Source organism: Blennius ocellaris (assembly GCF_963422515.1).
Source record: "Blennius ocellaris genome assembly, chromosome: 20".
Classification (NCBI taxonomy): Eukaryota; Metazoa; Chordata; class Actinopteri; order Blenniiformes; family Blenniidae; genus Blennius; species Blennius ocellaris.
The window spans coordinates 11,096,532-11,116,516 of record NC_137669.1 but is presented as its reverse complement, the minus strand read 5'-3'; the positions used below and the strand labels follow the sequence as shown (position 1 = coordinate 11,116,516).

The window sequence follows — 19,985 nt, the reverse complement described above, 5'->3', positions numbered from 1 at the left end:
GAAAACTAGCTGAGTGGAAAATGTTCGGTTGGAAATAAACGGGGGCTCTCGATATAATGGCACCACTAGTGTGTGTGTGTGTGTGTGTGTGTGTGTGTGTGTGTGTGTGTGTGTGTGTGTGTGTGTGTGTGTGTGTGTGTGTGTGTGTGTGTGAGAGAGAGAGAGAGAGAGAGAGAGAGAGAGAGAGAGAGAGAGAGAGAGAGAGAGAGAGAGAGAGAGAGAGAGAGAGAGAGAGAGAGAGAGAACCTGTCCCCAATTTTTGCGCGCGTCTTGCCACATGCACGCAGAATGTTAAAGTCTACATATATAGAGTGACCATCAAGGGTCTGCAAGAGAAATCAGACTGGGCACAGCAAACAAGGAGAGTCGGCGCTGTATTATATGCTAAGGAGTTTCTTTTTGCTGCGTCCTGCTTCCCTGTGCGTAAAGTTCGTGAAGTGCATTCAGTAGGCTGCAATCAATAAGAGGACCCTGTGTCAGGTGGAAATGGTAACACGCATGGGTCAGTGTGTGGGTCAGATTGAGTATTGTTTAGTGTGTGTGTGTGTGTGTGTGTGTGTGTGTGTGTGTGTGTGTGTGTGTGTGTGTGTGTGTGTGTGTGTGTGTGTGTGTGTGTGTGTGTGTGTGTGTGTGTGTGTGTGTTTGGGAAAGAGGTGGAGAGCGGCTGGGAGGGTATGATGCAACACGCCACTTAGTAAAAAAAACTGACTTTATACCATCTCTACCCGTACGGCCCAGCAAATTCAATTAGACGGATTCCTGCTTTTACCTCAGTGTGTTTAGCGGTTTGTTTGTTTGTTTTTTGCAGTGGCTGCGTTGGTATTACTATCTGCTAATAACAGTGAATTTGTGTTGCATTTTCCCCCTTTACTTCCTTCTTTTTTCACCTTTCTTTCTTTTTCTTTTCTTTTCTTTTCTTTTTTTTTTTTGTTGCATTTTACCCCGGAAGGTGGGCTGCGGCCGGGAGTGGCAGAGCTCGGGAGCCGGTCTACCCCCACAGGAATGCGGATTGTCTCAGATCTCCGTGCCGCCCCCCTCGCCTCCTCTCTGCCATTCAAAGCGGCTAATTGTAGGGGACACAAAGCGAGAGAGACTGCAGACTGTCTGCAGCGAGAAGCACGCATTTACTTTAAGAGCCGACCTGAAACCATTTGAAAGGCTCGAAGCACTTTTCCACTAAAATATAACATTTTCCACGAAAATACAACACGAATGATTTTAAATGTGATTATATGTATACAAAAATAATACGTCTACTATTGCTATAAATAATAATAAATAATAAAACTATATATATATATATATATATATATATATATATACACAATGTTATGCTGTAAAAATCCCAACAATAACAGAGTAAAACACCTGGATTCAACAAATAGGTGTAATAATTGTGGCATGTTAAGGTTTACATGGAGCCAAACTTTCTCAAATTCCTCCTAATTCGTTTAATAATACCCCAAAGGTTTTCATTCAACTGGTCGAATTCAAAACGCAAGAAGTCAATTGTTGTTTTTTTGTTTTTTTTTACATAAATGCATGTATTTCCAAAACAAATATTACAACTGTTTGCAGGTATTTGCAGACAAGCAAGACAATCTTTCAATATAAATAAAATAATGTAGGGCGTATAAATAAACGGGAAAATAGATTGTGGCTGTCATGGTACATTAAAAACAATTACATGCAGATAAGTCATCCCAATACATTTCGCAGCTGTGATTTACGAGCGTGTGTGAAATGATCACCTGAGGCTGACACATTATTCATGTCCGTGGGTCTATTTTGAATTACTGAGGGTTAAAATAACAAGAGACTACAGGGAGGCGGGAGCTTTCAAAGGTCTATTGTCCATTTAAACGTTTAATAGTCTTCCAAAATGCAATAAATTACATGCACACATTTACACATTTTACACGTTTCTTCTATGACTGGCATCAAATACATTGCATATTCCTCTGAAATGTGAACACGAGTCCCATAGAAGGAGGAAAAAAAATGAAATGAACAACAAGGGTTTTCAATATAACGTCCCCGCTCCAAGTGCCAACGAGTGCTGTATCGAGCTGGTCTGAAGGTGGGGGTTCATGGAGGTGGCGGCTGAGGTGTACCACGACCCAGTGTTTTCCAAAAAGTTAGAGGACGTTGTGTTGATGTTTTGTGGCTGTAGGCTGTGCGGCCTGGAGGGGCCCTGTGTGTCCCAAACTGCCGGGGACTGTGGAGAGTTGCAGGCCATGGGGTCGCTGGAGCTGGGGCTGTGCTCCGGGGGAAGCTCGCCGTTTTTCATGATCTTCTTCATTTTGGATCTTCTGTTCTGGAACCAAATCTTGACCTGGAAAAAGAGCCGAAACCGCAAGAATGAATACTTAATTTAAAATCTCACAACGAGAGACGCACTGTGCGTAATTACGCACAATCCGACGCAGAAAACACTCCTTCAGATACGTTTAAAAAAAATCTTACTGTCATTAAAGTCATTCTTATTTTGAATTAAATGTGGATCATTTGAAAATGTGAAATCTCACCTGTGTTTGCGTGAGTCCCAGCGAGGCAGCCAGCTCGGCTCTCTCCGGCAGCGCCAGGTACTGTGTGTTCTGAAAGCGCCTCTGCAAGGCGGCCAACTGGAAGCTCGAGTAGATAGTCCGCGGTTTTCTCACTTTCTTCGGCTTGCCATTCACCATCCTCACCTCCGGTTCGTTTATCTCTTTTTCTGTTGAAACAATCACAATAAGAATAGGCTCCTCTGCCGTTTGGTCTGAATGCACTGTGCAAAAAAAAAAAAAAAAATGTCGATGCCACAAAATGTGCATCAATTCAAAATATGTATTTTATTGAATTTATCTAAAAGCATGTTTAAACGGTTAAATCTAATCTTTAAAAAAAATCTATACGCACAGCCTACAACTGCTCCGTTTTTGTTTTAGATCAAACATTAATGTCTTCTTTTTTAGGGCCGTGTGGTTAAAAATGCGCAAAAGAAATCATAGAAATGAATTGAAGAGTTGACCCCCCCCCTCCCCCCTCCAACAACAACATATTGGCAGTCAAATATAAGGCATCTTGCCGTACCTTGTGGACTCGGCTGGGCTTGCACTCTGCTGTAAGCCCCGGCGTACTGGTGGTAGGCGGGGGTCGTGTACGAGCTGTAATCAGTGTAGGATTTTGTCGAGTAATTTCCAGCAGATCCATTTACACCCGCGTACTGGTACTGGTAGGCATTCAGGGGCTTCCCGTACGACGTGGAGCTGGGAGAGCAGTAGCCGTGGGAGACTCCTCCGGCTGGACTGTAGTAGCCAGAATCCGTGGCGGAGGACTCCGGTAAAGTAGGAGATTCCTGAGACGGATGGTGCATGGTGGAGAGTTGAAAGGAGCTCTGGAAGTCTGCAGGTTTCACACTCGAGATCCTCCGGTCGAAAACTCCAGTCATACTTCAGTAGAAGAGAAAAAGCCGCTTGGGAATGTTTTTTGAATCAATTAACTTTAAGAGAGAGAAAAAAATTATAATCGAGAGAGTCTGACTCCAACGTGGAGAGAAAACTACAGTGGCATTGTTGAAAGGCTCTCAGGCCGTCGGGCTCTGATGAAGACTGGAGCCAGCCCCGCAGCAAAGACTTGGTTAAATCCTAAATCGCGCTCTTACGCACTGCAGGGAGGATCTGGTTCCATTGGCCAAGGCGCACACAGACACAGCTACACCCAATTCACTCCGCCAGCTTTTTTTTTTTTTTTTTTTAAAGGGGGAAACCACCCGGACTATGAGGCTGCATTGTTGTGTTTTTATACATTCAATCAATGGAAGCAATTACAGTGTCGCCAATTTATCAGAAAGACAAATTAGAAGAAGAAGAAGAAGAAGAAGAAAAAAAAAAACTCGTTACGAAACAGGCCGCTGCTGTAAGACTTGACCGATTACTACGGCTGTCTGCATGAATCTGTATTTGTGCATTTTATTAAAGCAGACGTGACATTATTTTAATCTATTATTTAACGAAGGGCAAGCCTGGCATCAAAACCTTTCACTTATTCCACATTAACGCACGAAACGGAAGGATTCCTGTTGACCACTGTGCTCATTTATTGTTAATTTCAAATAATAACAATCAAACACGACCAAGCTCGTGGAAATTCCAGTAAAAACCCCCAGTTACATCTAACGGGATGTTTGTATCCAACATGTCATCAGCAGCTCTGATGTGGTCGTATTGTTTTGGTAGAAGGAGATCAGTAAACGTTGATCTCGGGTCATTCTTTTATGAAGCCGCGTTCAAAGCACGGAGACTCCTCTGGGTCCGAGTCCACACATTTAGTGGTGAACAGCGCCGACCAGCGGCCAAGGGGAGGTATCGCTCACAATACGTTTGTATTCCGGTTCAAACAATATTAAAAATAAAATAAAATAAAATAGAAAAAAATTATGCGCAATAACATTTCACATCATTTTCAGTACCACATGTGCACCACATTTTATTGTACCACATTACGATAGAAAAATAAATGTATTTGATGGCATAGTGTTTAAACATGCATTGTCCGTCACTGGATGATTTCTACCTAACCAGTTCTGGCTTTATTTTATTTGCCAGATGCTTCATTCTCCACCTACAACAGCCACAGCTTGACACACAACTGGAAAGTATATTAATGTATAGCAAATCATATTATAATGCTCACAATTTAAGAAAACATATAAATGATGTAGAATCAATTTAAAACACTTCCGTGTAGATTTATATCGCGCTCTGACCTCATGTTACCTTCATTTGGGTGATTCAATTCATGATTTAATTAATAATTTTTTTTTACATTGATCTTGGGTTTTTTTTTGTTCGTTTGGGCCTAAATGTCCAGGATTTTTATTTGCTCGCAAGTCACTCCCCTTGTTAAACATTGCGTTAAAAGCCAAATCATTATTTTGTAAATGATAAATTGATAATTTGTTATGGTAATTGCTATTTAGTACCGCGTCTTAATACCCCGGAAATACTCCCCTCCCCCTCTCTCACTGATTAGTTCTTTCCATCGTTTCCGGTAAGACATTAAATTAATTATTACGCGCACGTATTCAACTAGAGAAGGTTACCACGTTTAAAAATAGTTAATAAGTATGTTTTATTTTTGGAAAAGTGGATGATCTTTTATTGGAATTTGGATTTACGCTCAGAGCGCGCAAGCGTGCGTCTGACGTCATTCAGAGAGTTTCAACAAACAAGATACTTCCCACCCCCCTTCAAACCTAACAGTGCTGTAACGCTGTTTGAAGGGAACGCAAACATAGCTTGAGTTATGTCGACTTTTGCCAATGGGGTCGGTGACTCAAAGTGAAAATTATGTCTAGAAGTCGCGTTGTATTCCAAAACAGCTGCATCAAGGTTTAGGTTTGAGGTCACCATGTGTATGTGATAACAACAGGGCTCTTGGTTTGCTCGTCCTAAAAAGAAATATCATAGAATCGGGATAACCAGGTTAATCAGGATGTTACATCCTTTCTGATTTTACAAATATATATATACACATTTTCATTTCTTACTGTGTTGACTTATTGACCACAACAATCTACATTTCAGTTTTTGGTGTTTGAGTTGGCATTTTCTAATTTGACGTGTTGCTATGATTCTCTTACCGTAATTCTTTACTAAATAATGATTATCTTTTCTGATCAAAGACTCTTTGATCGATTCATCAGTGGAACTGCAGAGTGGCGGAAGTGTGACGAAATAAGCGGCGTGTGGGGGAGGGAACCATCTTGGCGCGCCTGCCTCTCTGTTCCAGTTTGTGTGTTGGGGGGATGGGGCCGAGGCGAGGATGAGAGACTCCACATATTTACCACTTGGCTAAACTAAATATCTTTGTTTCGGAACAGTTTTTTTTTTTTTTTTTTTTTTTTCAAACCATACTCTTGAACACATACGTACTTTCGCGCACGTATGAGCTTCGGTGGAATTTGTCCAAACTGAAGTGGGGTGTCCGTACGTCCACGACACGCGCTCGGAAAAGTCGACAAAATGTATTCTGCCGGAGGTAAGTACCGCTGCTAGCATTAGCATCGGCTAAGAGATGCGGCTAACGAAAATTAACACGCCAACTTAGTTCCAACAATTCCCCGCTAATTCTCAGCGGGTCGGCGGTTGGACAGGCGGTTAGCTCCTGGTCTGTTTACTCGGTTGTAGTAAAAGTGAACGAGACATTTGTGGGAGAACACGTCGTCCCGGCGGAGGCTTTAGTAGCGGGCTTAGCTAGCGTGCAACAACAACAAGCTGCCGTTAGCCACTTTAGCTTCAGCGGCACCGCGTTGAATCAAACTTTCCTCCCCAATTCCATAGTATTTGTCCACTTTATCTACATTGTGTTTAAGAGTGTCATCGTCAGCACACGGACGATTGCAGTTTCGGGGCTCTTCGAGTAGCGTTTAACAGAAGCAGCACACGGCGGCCGACCGTGCAATCTAATCTGATCACACATCGTAGATTAGCTCCACGGTACCCAAGTTAGAATCTCACCAATTTAAAGGTGCTACTCTATTTTATTTGCACAGTTTTACACCCTTGCAGACGTCTGGGCTGCTTAATCCTCAAAACACAAGTCTTCTACTTAATACTTCCAAACTAAATGGGATCTGGAGAAGCTTGGTGTTAAGTGCTGTTTCAGTTGCCTGTAATTTGGCATTTCGGAGTAAATATCACGTTAAAATGAGTTTCAGCTTGAATTATTTCTTCTTTCCAAACAGCGAAACTCTTTTATTTTTGCTTCAGAAGTAGTTTCCTTCTGGGGGGTGGGGGGCATGGTTGTAGGAGTCGCAGGGCATTTACATGTGAATGGGAGGTTTCTGCAGGGTGAGATTGCCAGCTTGCTCAAATACCTTCTGTATGCACATTGATAAGAGCCTCTTGACTGTGGCCGACTTTGTGAGTGTGATAAGTGAGAGCAAGTCCCACCGAAATTAGGATTTTTCCAGTTTACATTTGTACGAATTGTAATCCTTCTTCCCATTCAGAAAATGGTGGATGCTTATCTGTGAAAAGTAATATATTTACATTCAAGAACATTGGGGATCACGCAACTAATCTCATCTTTTTTTTGTGCTTTGCAGCTACTGAGATGCAAGAGGGAGCTGGTTCCTCTGGGTCAGTAAGCTCTGGTAAGTCCTTTATTTTAGTTTTGAAGTTAAAAGCTGGTCCCAGCAGGGGCCCAGCTATTTTGTATGTTTGAATCCTGTTTACTTTGCTGTATTTCACTAATATTGTCTGGTAAAATTCAGCACTGGTGTTTTATGGGAAAGATATTGGGTGGGTAATTTAATTACCATCCAATAAATGTCCTTAAATTGTTGTTCCTGTTCTCCACTAGTGTTCAATTTGGGAGCGTGCGTTGTCACCCATGCTTGATTTAAACAAACTTTAATGCTTAAACATAGATCTGTTTTCCATATCTTAAACACAACCTTTCCAGCGAGATGTCAACTCAACATCCTACATAAAATCTCTATTGGCTGACGAGTCCTTTGTTCAGTTTACTGTATAAACCGGGTGGGAAAAGGGACGTACTTTCAAAAATGGGAAAAGCAGTCATATTGCATTCATGATGTACACTCGCTTTCACTCGACTCATTACCTCTCATGCAGTCCGGTGTAAAAATCTACCCAGTTTTGATGAACTACAGTGTGAAAAGAGATAGCTTGAATAGACTGTCATCATCATCCGTCACTGAGCCCCACGGGCCGGGGCCAGGGACAGACGCAGTCCATTTCCACTAAACACTTCATTCAGTGCTGTTAATTTTGACTCACTCATTCATTAAAAGCGGTCTGATGTTGGCCTGCTTCATGGGTGTTCTTTTGTCTGCGTGGAGCTGGAGAGCAGAGATAAGGTGCTGAGGAGAATGGTGTCTGTGTGTGTGACTGAAAAGTGAAGCCGCAGATACAAATACTCATGAACGTTTCCTACTGATGACAAATGAGCACTTTCTTCAGGATATTGTTGCAAATGGCATCAAAATGTCTTCTGGCTTGAAATTGACATATGAAATTCACTACTGCATATTAGTATTTGACACTTTGAGCATATTTGATGGTAAACAACTCGCCAGCCTTCTTGTTATGATGTGGTCCGAGTCACAGACTGTTCATGCACTACAAGTACTCTGCTTTTATATTTATAAGATGGCAGCTTTTGTCTTTCACGGTACCCAGTTGGATTGTCTTAACGTACTGCACCCATCTCTTTTGTGATGAAATATCTTAATTGTATTCATTGCTGGCAGACAAAACGCAAAGTATTAAAATACAACTCTTTACTAAAAGGGGAAAATATGAGTAGAACTGATGGTTGGACCTTCCAAATCTTTTTCTGGAGCCCTTTGAAAAAAAATCTGTCTCTTTGCTCGTTTTTAAACAATTTTGTTCTAATGTTTTATGGCGTTTATTAGTCAAAATAGTCATTGAGTTTATCAACAGTCCTTATTGTTGTTCATTTTATTCATTCATACCCATTTTATTTTGTAATTTCACAATTAAGTGAACTCAAAAAATATAAATCTAAAGAAATGTGACATACTTTATAATCACATAGTTTTGACTCACAACTACAGAAACACAATGACTCAAACCAAGTAATCATGTTTTACTCCTTAACATGGTTGCTTCAATAATGGCCGAACTCTCAGGGGATCTTGGAAAGTCGTGGTCTTTGTTTTGGTTGCAAGTCAAAGAGGGTCGTTATCTGAAAGTTTAGCCAACTCTTGACTTTTGCATTTATGATGCTCCAGCTCTGTGCACCCTGTATGTCTCCATCATGTACCTGGGGAATTAAAAGACTTGCAGTTTGGTCCAAATCATTTTACACGTTTGCGGAGTTAGTTACCATGGAAACTGCCCCATCTTTTTTGAAGATAACAACTTAATATTTATTGAACCTGCTTTTTAAAATGGGCTCATGACAGAATCTGTCATTGACATTTATGATATGATCTTGTTGAGGATTCTGTAACACGTTTTTATAAAAATTTGGCGTGTGTGTTTCAGACCCCCCGTCATCTCCAGTGCCAGAATATGTGTTCAAGCCGCCGTCACGGCCTGACTTTGGCACCATGGGCAGGACAATCAAGCTCCAGGCCAACTTCTTCGAGATGGAAATCCCCAAATTGGAGGTCTACCATTATGACATCGACATCAAGCCTGAGAAATGTCCCAGGAGAGTCAATCGGTACGTGCATGTGGATATTTATCACTTTATCAGAATATCAAGGCAAAAAAAAATGAATCACCCTGACTTTGTGGTAATTTCTTGCTTTCGTTTTGTTCTCAGTGAAATTGTGGAGCACATGGTCCAGCACTTTAAAACACAGATCTTTGGTGATCGAAAGCCAGTGTATGATGGAAGAAAAAACCTCTACACTGCCATGCCCTTGCCCATCGGCAGAGATAAAGTACGTATTCTACTGGACAGCACGCAACATTAAAATCTTTTTGGGGAAAATGGACTGATGGCTGCTATTCTTCCTTCTTCCTGCTTCGCACACAGGTTGAACTCGAGGTGACAATTCCTGGCGAGGGCAAAGACCGCAGCTTCAAGGTGTCCATCAAGTGGGTGTCCTGCGTGAGCCTGCAAGCTCTGCATGAGGCGCTGGCCGGGCGACTGCCCAGCGTGCCCTTCGAGACCATTCAAGCTCTGGATGTGGTCATGAGACATTTGCCTTCGATGAGGTGAGAGTTTGCTCTTTTCTTTATGCATTTGCTGCTGTGGCCACTAACAGAAATAACATGAGGGGCTGGTGTGGCAAGGGCATCTGTGGGATATGCAGGACATACAAGTCAATGATGAAGGGAGTTTCGGCTTCGCAATGTACAAGACTTCATGGACTACACGATTTTTTTCCTTCTGTTTCAGGTACACCCCAGTGGGCCGCTCTTTTTTTACCCCTTCAGAGGGATGCTCGAACCCTTTGGGCGGCGGTAGGGAGGTGTGGTTTGGTTTCCACCAGTCCGTCAGGCCGTCGCTCTGGAAAATGATGCTCAACATCGACGGTGAGTCTTTGCGTCTCTACGTTTTCGCCTTAACTTGAGTTCTTTCACCAAATCTAATCTCCTTGTCCCCGTTTTTGTTTCGCAGTTTCGGCCACTGCGTTCTACAAAGCCCAGCCTGTGATCGAGTTCATGTGTGAAGTCTTAGACTTCAAAAGCATTGAAGAACAACAGAAGCCTTTAACAGACTCGCAGCGAGTGAAATTCACAAAAGAAATCAAAGGTGAGGACCATTTGTTCTAGAGTGGCTGCTAATGTTTTGACCACTTCTCGTCCTCCTCCTTGGTCCAATAAACTATCAGTTCTACTGTATGTACTTTGAGTCCAACATTGGTAAAAGCTAAATAAATGCAGTGCTCATCATGTACTTTTTATTCTCTTCCAATATTGTCCCCTTAGGGTTGAAGGTTGAGATCACTCACTGTGGGCAGATGAAGAGGAAATACAGAGTGTGCAATGTGACCAGAAGACCAGCCAGCCACCAAACGTAACTACTTTTTTTATTCTTCTATTGAATAACTATTTTCAAACGCTGTTTTTTTGTCCACATAGAGTACACAATGACTAATAACTCCCCTCCTGAAAAGTGTTTTTAAATTAGATGTAATAAAAACAGATTGTAAACAGTCTTGTTATCAGCGTATAGTGATAAACTTGTGCACGGATGATGTTTGAAGGTAAAACTGTATCAAACGAGTGAATTTTTCCAGCTGCCAGCGTTATAAAATGTTCCCTATTCATAGTGTCTCGTTTATTTACCATCTCAGGTTCCCCCTGCAGCAGGAGAACGGCCAAACGATTGAATGCACAGTAGCACAGTACTTCAAAGACAAATACAAGCTGATCCTGCGGTACCCCCACCTCCCCTGTTTACAGGTGGGGCAGGAGCAGAAGCACACCTACCTACCTCTCGAGGTAAGCGCCTCCTGACAATATTTACGTTAAGGTTTTTCCCGCTGGAGCATTTATGATTTTAAAACAATCTGCTTTATTTCCCAGGTGTGTAACATCGTGGCAGGACAGCGCTGCATCAAAAAGCTGACAGACAATCAGACATCCACGATGATCCGTGCCACAGCGCGATCCGCACCAGACCGCCAGGACGAAATCAGCAAACTGGTAAAATCATTTATTTTTTAATTTGTACTGGATTCTGTGCAAATGTCCTCAGCCAGTATTTAAAACTATAATTCTCCTTGAGCTTTGCTGTATTTCCCAAACATTAATGTACTTATGAGTACTTGATTTTCTTTTTTCCTGTTCTCTTTTCTTCTTCCTTTTTCTTTTTCTTGTTTTTATTTTTATTTTCCTTTACTGATGTAGCTGTTTTGTCTTATTTACTGCTTGAACAAGACTGTATCAAAATGTAATAAATGGCTGTAAAGTGTAATGAAACATGGGGACGCTTTAAATTTAAGTAAGTTGTTGCACTGTGTTGAAACTTTGTGACTCCCTCGATCAGTGGGGGACGCTCAGGCTCGACCTGCTGCCGCGTCTCGCCATAAATAGGCTTTTCTTGACTGCTCGGTTGAGATAAGAGCAAGTTTCAGGACATGTTGTCCACCGTTTTAGTTGGAGCGCTAAACACGGGCTTGTTTTCTTCCAGATGAGAAGCGCCAACTTCAACACTGATCCTTATGTTCGTGAGTTCGGAGTGATGGTCAGAGACGAGATGACAGAGGTGAACGGACGTGTCCTCCAAGCTCCTTCAATACTGTACGGTGGCAGGGTAGGTCAACCGCTACTCTGGATGTGTTTGATGTTCAGGCTTATTAAGCCTCTTTTTGGGTGAACTGTGTCTTGTGCACTGGTAAAACTGCCGCTGTTGCATTTTGCAGAACAAAGCAATAGCCACACCGATCCAGGGAGTCTGGGACATGAGGAACAAGCAGTTCCACACCGGCATCGAGATCAAAGTTTGGGCCATCGCCTGCTTCGCCCCGCAGAGGCAGTGTACCGAACTCCTGCTCAAGTGAGTGAGACAGTACAAACTGAATCTGCTCCGGCACGTCAAATGCATTTCCAGTTGTCATGTACGCATGCCATTATTCACTCGGATGGCAGCAAGCCTATAATTAAAGCACCTGTGATGGTGAGCGGTTGTGAGAGTAGTGTCTGACATGTTGAATTCCAATTCTACCGTCCGCATGCTTTTATCAACTAAAAACAAGGTTGTGCAGGAACAGTGGCAGACAGTAAATCTTTTGCTGTGAATGTTTCTGATCTGGCTTTAACTCCACTTTTAATCTTGTTTAAACGTCCTCCAAAAGAGAATTGCTAAAGGACTAAAGTTTCATCTAACTGTTTGTCCTCAGAGCTTTCACCGATCAGCTGAGGAAGATCTCTCGTGATGCGGGGATGCCCATTCAGGGCCAGCCGTGCTTCTGTAAGTACGCCCAGGGAGCAGACAGCGTGGAGCCTATGTTCAGGCACCTCAAATACACCTACCAAGGCCTCCAGCTGGTGGTGGTCATCCTGCCCGGGAAGACGCCAGTCTATGGTAAGGAATCCACTCGTACCACCAAAACAAATTGATAAAAAAAAAAATACTCGTTTGTATTTTAAAACACGCGAGAAGGCAGGATTGCTTTGCACTGACGGTGGTGGGTGTGCGTCATTATTACTTTACATGTGTGATGAGTTTAGTCAAGAGATCTTCACGCTCTCCGATTGTTTTGCAGCTGAAGTGAAGCGAGTTGGAGACACAGTACTCGGCATGGCCACACAGTGCGTGCAGGTGAAGAATGTCCAGAAGACGACGCCTCAGACTCTCTCCAACCTCCTGAAGATCAACGTCAAGTTGGGCGGTGTGAACAACATCCTCCTCCCACAGGGCAGGTCAGTGGAACGAGAGCTTAGCGGCATACACGATACATACTTTAATTCTAGACAGTAAAGCAAGTTTGAAATTTAAACAGTTTGAACAATGGCAATGTATTTCTTAGGTTTACCTCGGGCTTTGTCTTTTTTCAAATCTTGTTTCAGGCCGCTGGTGTTCCAGCAGCCAGTGATTTTTCTTGGTGCTGATGTGACTCATCCACCCGCAGGAGATGGAAAGAAACCGTCCATCGCTGCTGTGAGTAGCAGCACAACTAGTGCTACATGAGTTTTAATATGTCAAAGTGCCAAATAACTGCCATTTTAGTTTAGTTTAGTTTTTTATACTCAGGCTGTATAGAATCCTTCAGTTTGTGGATGTCGGCTGCTTGTTTCAGGTGGTTGGTAGCATGGATGCTCATCCCAGCCGGTACTGCGCCACAGTGCGGGTGCAGCAACACCGTCAGGACATCATCCAGGACCTGGCCACCATGGTGAGGGAGCTGCTTATTCAGTTCTACAAATCCACCCGCTTCAAGCCCACAAGGATCATCTACTATCGAGACGGCATATCTGAGGGACAGTTCAACCAGGTAACGCTCTTCTAGAGAATTTAAACACCATGCACTTTGTTTGTGGGAGGTTTTTTTTTTTTTCGTGTAATTAATGTTCTACTTTGCCTGCAAGGTTCTCCAACATGAGCTTCTGGCAATCCGCGAGGCCTGCATCAAACTGGAGAAGGACTACCAGCCTGGAATAACCTTTGTGGTCGTACAGAAGAGACATCACACAAGATTGTTCTGTATGGACAGAAATGAGAGGGTGAGCATTGTCTTATCAATAATGATGCTAATTAGTTTTTGTTTTTATTTAAATAAGAAAAATGCCCTTACATTTTCTTAACAAATGTATCATGTTAAATTGTATTTTATGTAATCTTTTTTTTTTTCTTTCTCCCAGGTCGGGAAGAGCGGCAACATTCCTGCAGGCACCACAGTGGACACCAAAATCACCCACCCATCCGAGTTTGATTTCTACCTTTGTAGTCATGCTGGCATTCAGGTAAGCTCTTTGTTACTCCCGGCTGTGGTTCCAATAAAATCTGAAGGTTTCTCCTTTTCACGAGCCCGTTGTCCTCCGACCCCTCGCAGGGAACCAGCAGGCCGTCTCACTACCACGTGCTCTGGGACGACAACCACTTCTCGTCAGATGAACTGCAGGTCCTCACCTACCAACTCTGTCACACCTACGTGCGCTGCACCCGGTCCGTCTCCATCCCCGCACCAGCCTACTACGCCCATTTGGTGGCGTTCCGGGCTCGCTACCACTTGGTGGATAAAGAGCACGACAGGTGAGACCCTGCACAGTTTTCCCAAAGGGACTCGTGATGGTACTGGCTTTGAAAAAGCGTTACCAGGAATTGCAGTCAAATTTGTCAGCGAAAGCAAATTGTTGAAAACCGATCTCGCTGATGTCTATGTGGTTTTTTTCTCTTTCAAGTGCTGAAGGCAGTCACACATCGGGCCAGAGCAACGGGCGCGACCACCAAGCCCTGGCCAAGGCCGTTCAGATCCACCAGGACACACTGCGCACCATGTACTTTGCCTGAGAGGTTGGTGTCGGTGAGCCCCACCTCCACCCCGAGGGAACACACTACTGATCGCTGTCTCACAGTCAGCCGTAGATAACATCACAGTGGTGTCGCATCTTGAGCTCCCCACCCAATAATCTGTCAGTTACCTTTATGTCCACAATTGTACTTCTGCCCCCTGAACTCACCAAATCCAAGCCGGCTATTTGACTGTAAGATGTAAAAGAGTCCCTCGTCGTCGAGGACAGAAAGCTTTAGGAGGTTTTATTTACATGTCGTGCATATTTGTGTATCTGTTCTCGGAAATTATGTTAAACGTATGAAAAGACATGGGGAAAGTTTGTACTTTAACGGAGGGAATCTGTCGACTTTTCGAACCCGGGTGGGCAGGAACATCCAGCTCGGTAGTTTGACGTAGAAGAAGCCGTTCACCTTCCTCCTCCCAATGTCGTTTGTTAGAGACTCGGTGCTCGAGAGGAGACGGAACATGAAATCAGAAAACGATTGGGTCCAGTCACTGTTTATATGCCTAATGATTTACTTCTCTACAAACATTATTTATCAGCCAATTGAAGCGAAGTGCACTGACCAGAAAGGGTACTTAAATCAGGACTAAAGTACTTAACATATTGAGGGTTTTGTGTAATTTTATTTTTCCACATAGGGCACTATGTGATGAAAAGTGCCATTTGAGACCATCTTTCTGTTGTCACTTATATGTAAAAACGATGAATTATTTTGGCCCACGTCAGATGGGGCGTCAGTATTTGTCCTTGATCAACACCGACGACCATTTAATGCCAAACCCGGAGGCAGCGAAAGGACTCTGCATCAGATATTATTCAGCCCTTGAACCAAGCACTTGGTTTCTTCTGGTCTTTCGATAGCAATTCAAAGAACAGCAATTCATGCCCTCCTCCGCCCGCTCCAAACCGCTGCACCAGTAACCTGATTCTCAGAGAGCAAACTCGTGTGTCGGGACTGGCTCCCAATAACCTTTTGTAATGTATTCTGAGCCGTGTTGATGAAAGACAAATGACGTGGGAATCACATTTTTAAATAGTTTTTTTGTTTTTCATTTCAGTCATTCTGCAACAAATATGCATGTAGCTGACTCATGTGTTAGACATTCAGGCATTTGTGGCAATTGTCTCATTCTTCCTTTGTACACATAAGCCCTGTTTCATTTGTTTTAATTGTATATAGCAGCAGAAGAGGGTTTTCTACAGCGTCGGGGCGGGATATTTGTGTGGCTTCTTGATATTCAGGCGTTCGGTACAGTGGAGTGAAAAACGGCAACATTTTACATCCCGACTGATGGAAATTCCTTTAAAGAACCTCTCTCAGTACCATGTTTACTCCTAAAGGAGCATCTGTCGCACAAAAGCTTGGGGTTTATGCAAAATGACTTTTTGAGTCTTTATACTATATAGTAATGTTGGTAATAAGGTATATTTTGAATAAGCTTTCAGTTGAGGCTGCTGAAAAAGTAGGTTTTTTTTTTTTTTTTTTTTTTTTTTAAAGACTGGCCCACATGTTGTCTAAATTACCACTTTCTATTTGTATACAGATTTTTAATGTAAATATCCTCTTGCCTTTTAAGACTGTCACAGTCTTACTACTAACAATATTACATATTTAACATCCCACCTGAGTTTTACTACTTAAGTTAAGCTGGCGAATGTTCACATAGTCCTGATTGGAGACTAGTCTGTTTTTCTAACTATGCATCATTTTTAACCAAGAGATTTAGCGGTGGGGTATCTCACGTGATTCTGTGTCATTTGTAGAGGTAGAAAATCAGGGCTTCTTACGTTGTTTTATTTCAGCTTTTCTTTTCTTTTCTTCTTTTTTTTTTTTGGCGTTTGGTAGCGTTTCTTAGAGCTTATCAGCATCCCCATGCCTTTCCTAAAGGCGTGACGTATTTATGTGGTCATATGTAACGTGTAGATTTTTTATAGCCTGAAAGTTGGGCGCATCATTTGTAACGATCTTTTTCCTATAGCCAAACAAGATTACAAACTTGTACATGATTTCAAGCAGACACGGAAAAGCACAAAAAGGACGTCTTGATTCCAGGTGCTAAGAAATGTTTCACTGTAAACCACCTTAAATCCTCACTGGGCTGGTCCACAAGCAAGATAACTCTCTTCTCCCGTTTCCCTTGACTCGTTTCCTGTAAAGCAACTAGAAATCCGACTGACTGTGTTTGTGGGGCATTCTGATAAAATTATGTACTTGATCTTTACTGTTATGATGTCAATATTGTTCCTATCGGTGCTGGTCTCACAACATGTAAATTTGGATGCACTTTTGATAGCAGAACTCGGAGACGACTTCAGTAGGCGTGTGTGTGTGTGTGTGTGTGTGTGTGTTTTGTTCAGTGGAAGCAGCGGGCTCGGCCATGTTCTGTTGACACTGGTGTAATTGTATGGAAATGGCCGTGTGTTCTACCTCTTGTTACCTGTTTTAGTGTAATGGTAACATCACACCGGTGGCCATTTCTGTATAATTACCCCGCTATCTCTCGAACTGGCTTCCTTTGAGTCTCGCATGGGCAGTAGAGGTTAAAAGTGCTTGGTTGTGCTCGGTGGTGAGCAAGCTTTCTGTGTTGTTGCTTTTTTTTTGTTGTAGTTGTGTGACCTTTTTTCCATAGTTTAGACTGTTGAGAGTGGATATATGTATATGTATAAATATATATATATGTGTGCGTGTGTGTTTTGAGTGTTGAGCTGTACGACCAAACCCTTGACCCGTGTTTGTACCGACAACCAGCTTTCCCAGCTTTCTTTCCTTTCATTCTATGCACCACTGAAACCTGACAGTGACTTTTTATGCGACACCTTGTTTTGGTTTAGTCCCCGCGCCCCCCCCTCCACCCCGAAAGCAAAGTTTCTCCCCGACCCGGACAATGTAAATGTACTCGTGTGATGCGTTTAGCCAAACTGCCAATGTAAGCTGCTCACACGTCATGAGAAACCTTAAAACAAAACCGTGGGTCTTCGTCCTGCACAAAGGCAGTGGTGTTGGGTGGGCGTGTCATTAGAGGAACAAGTCAAAAGACGTTAGTTTTGAGAAACATTATGGGTAATATAGAGTCATGAAGTAGCCTTTGGAAGTGAAACTATTCTTACCCCCCCCTCCTAGTACTTCACACACATTCTTTGGCTTGAAAACTTCAAGGTGTCTTTTTTTTTTTTTTTTTAATTCCTCCAAGAGATGGATTTGTTCGTGTTACGGCTCCTTTACGTCAACCAAACCAGCACCTTATTAAAAAAAAATAATACCAGATCAGAACGGCATTGCATTTCTTGGACACGAAACTGAAAATATTCAACGTTATTTTTGCACTAAAGGAGAACGGACTTGGTAGCTATTGATGCATTAAGAGTATTTATGGGAGGTCGGACCGGCAGCCTCTTTTTTTGTGTTTTGGTCCTTTGGCATCGGTGGCACTTGATGGAAATTTAAAAAAAAAGCTGGGCGGCCGTCGTTCGGAGCCCACCGGCGTTCAGCCTGCCATGTCTCACGTCTATCCTGATGCCTTTAAACGTAAACGAGAGAGTGGTGTTCCTAGCTGTGAGGGTGTGTTGCCTTTTGTAACGGCGTCCACGAGGAGGGAAAACACAAAAGAAACGGTGCTTTATGCAAAAACAAAGCGACGGGTGTTGGGAGAGAGCCGGAGGTTTGTGGGGGTCACTGCTCGTCGGAGTGAGGACGAAGTGCGCCGGCACGTCTGACCGCAGCGTCAGTAAAGCAAGGCCTCGTAGTGCGACGGGAACGATACATATCAAGACTCGAACGAGGCTTCTTTTTCTCCCCCCCACCCCCCCTTTTTTTTTTGGAGCGGGGGAGGGAGGGGTGGTAATACCGGGAATGTTTATAATGAAACAAAAACCCTGCCTGGATGAATGTTGCACTACTTTACAAGGAAAAACAGTGCACAAGGTGCTTAATGAGGCATTTAAAACCCCTGTAGTGGCAGGCTGGATGTCATTACAGTTATTTTCTCTCTCAGACGTGTAAATAGATGCACACATTCACCTCAGTTTGTTTTTTGTTGTTTTGTTTTTTTTTGCATGTGTGTGGCCAAATCAGTTTGGGGAAAAAATACCAGTTTATAAAAAAAACCTACCTGGCATATTGTTAGCTCAAGTAATCTGATGTTATTATAGCAGGTTGTCTTTGTGTAAATGCGTTAACAGCCTTTTCCTCTCTTTGGGCTCGGGACTAATAACACCCAAAGCCTCGACGCCAGTAGAAGAAACAACCTGCGCAGATGTTTTGTTTTTTGTTTTTCCAAGCCATGACCCGTTGTGTAGTAACGTCTCTCCTCTGTGCTGCTTATCCGTCTCTTGTAGAGAACATATCCCTGATTAAAAGTAAAAAACAAAAAAAACTCATAGATTAGAGCCTATTTTCCGAGCTCCAAATAACAATGAATGTAATTAGAGCCTGTGTGGTTTGTTTGTACTATTGTGTAGATTTTTCCATCCAGTACACTTCAGCTCATCTTTGTTTCTCGTGTTCAAGCGTTTTCTTTCGATTTTGCTAAGTTTTCCTCCCCTCTTTATTTATAGGCTTGAATGTTTGCATAAAGTATTATTTTTCCTCTTGAATATTTCATTTCATTCAGATCCTGGCCCACAGCGAAATTTACCGCTGATGGTGGAGAACCAAGGCCACAGTGGAGACGTTTCTCTGTAGTTTTAAATGTTTCACACTGGCAGGGAGCGAGCGGTGAAACACAGCCGTGTGTGTGTGTGTGTATATGTATACATATATATATATATATATACGATGATTGGTGTGTGTGTGATCTTGTTTACTGTTAGATTTTTTTTTGTTTTAATTTGGTTTATGCTAAAGCCTTCTTCGGTCTGGTATTCCTGCTTCGCCCTCGCAGCGTTGTTAAAACTACGCGGCAGTTCTAAGGGCCGCTCGATTTCACACGACGCTCGTCTGTCTTCACGTCTCCCCGTTTCCGTTTCTCGCGTAAACATTTCTGAAGCGTCGCAGCGTTCCAGCCGTCAAGTGTCAATCGCCAGGTATCGAACGCCGACGCGCCCGAGGAGAGGACGGCTCAACCCTCACGTGCACCGGACGCAGTTGTGTTGCGTGAATTTTAGATTTAGTCGACAAAAACTGAAATATTTGAACCGTTTCCTTTCTTTTCTTTTTGTAGCGTACAAGTTATGAAAATCCAACGATGACTGAAATATTTGAAATGCTTTTTAGTGTTTATGTTATGAGTGCAGAAATAATTGACAAATCATTCAGTTTTCTACTGATATTCTCAGTTTTTGAAATGCAACTGTACATAATCGTGATGTTTTGTTTTTGTTTTTTTTTTAAGACATATTTGGTCCCATAAGGACCCATTAATGCCCTCCTTTTTATCTGTGTAGTATAATAATTGTGTTCGACGGTGATTTCCTGTTTTGTAACAAACTCCTGGTCGCCTCCTTGAGCAGATCGCGACACGGCTGCATCCTGTGAGCGTCCGGGCTCGGACCTGGTCATCACACTAAATCCAATCTGGACCCCTCGCCAAACCA

General features: G+C 42.8%; 2 protein-coding genes across 3 annotated transcripts; one reads left to right on the top strand and one right to left on the bottom strand.

Moving 5' to 3' along the window:
- Nucleotides 1–1,580: 1,580 nt before the first annotated feature.
- dlx5a (distal-less homeobox 5a) lies at nt 1,581–3,577 on the bottom strand. The gene is made up of 3 exons (XM_080516260.1): nt 3,073–3,577; nt 2,529–2,713; nt 1,581–2,335 (listed from the first exon to the last, which is right to left on the bottom strand). The coding sequence occupies exons 1-3, from the start codon at nt 3,428–3,430 to the stop codon at nt 2,024–2,026; spliced, it is 855 nt and encodes a 284-aa protein (XP_080372386.1). The 5' UTR covers nt 3,431–3,577; the 3' UTR covers nt 1,581–2,023.
- A 3,518-nt stretch (nt 3,578–7,095) lies between these two features.
- On the top strand, nt 7,096–14,445 carry ago2 (argonaute RISC catalytic component 2; the record flags this gene model as incomplete). Of its 2 annotated transcripts, XM_080516478.1 has the most annotated exons (19): nt 7,096–7,138; nt 9,021–9,201; nt 9,304–9,424; nt 9,520–9,701; nt 9,886–10,022; nt 10,108–10,242; nt 10,419–10,506; nt 10,787–10,934; nt 11,019–11,138; nt 11,626–11,748; nt 11,858–11,991; nt 12,335–12,519; nt 12,701–12,857; nt 13,005–13,095; nt 13,235–13,429; nt 13,524–13,658; nt 13,797–13,898; nt 13,988–14,187; nt 14,337–14,445. In XM_080516478.1, exons 1-19 carry the CDS (start codon nt 7,099–7,101, stop codon nt 14,443–14,445), a joined length of 2,583 nt encoding a protein of 860 aa, XP_080372604.1. In that variant the 5' UTR covers nt 7,096–7,098. The 2 variants fall into 2 exon arrangements, with proteins under 2 accessions (XP_080372604.1, XP_080372605.1); XM_080516479.1 differs by lacking the exons at nt 7,096–7,138; nt 13,797–13,898 and having other exon boundaries at nt 9,047–9,201.
- Between the last annotated feature and the right edge of the window lie 5,540 nt (nt 14,446–19,985).

What these genes read in the sequence shown, in the direction of transcription:
- dlx5a (XM_080516260.1), bottom strand. Translation starts at nt 3,430, where the DNA reads ATGACTGGAGTTTTCGACCGGAGGATCTCGAGTGTGAAACCTGCAGAC. An exon ending in AGCCCAGCCGAGTCCACAAG is followed by an intron (nt 2,714 to 3,072) that starts GTACGGCAAGAT and finishes TTGTTTCAACAG; the next exon opens with AAAAAGAGATAAACGAACCG. An exon ending in TGGGACTCACGCAAACACAG is followed by an intron (nt 2,336 to 2,528) that starts GTGAGATTTCAC and finishes CTCTTTTTCCAG; the next exon opens with GTCAAGATTTGGTTCCAGAA.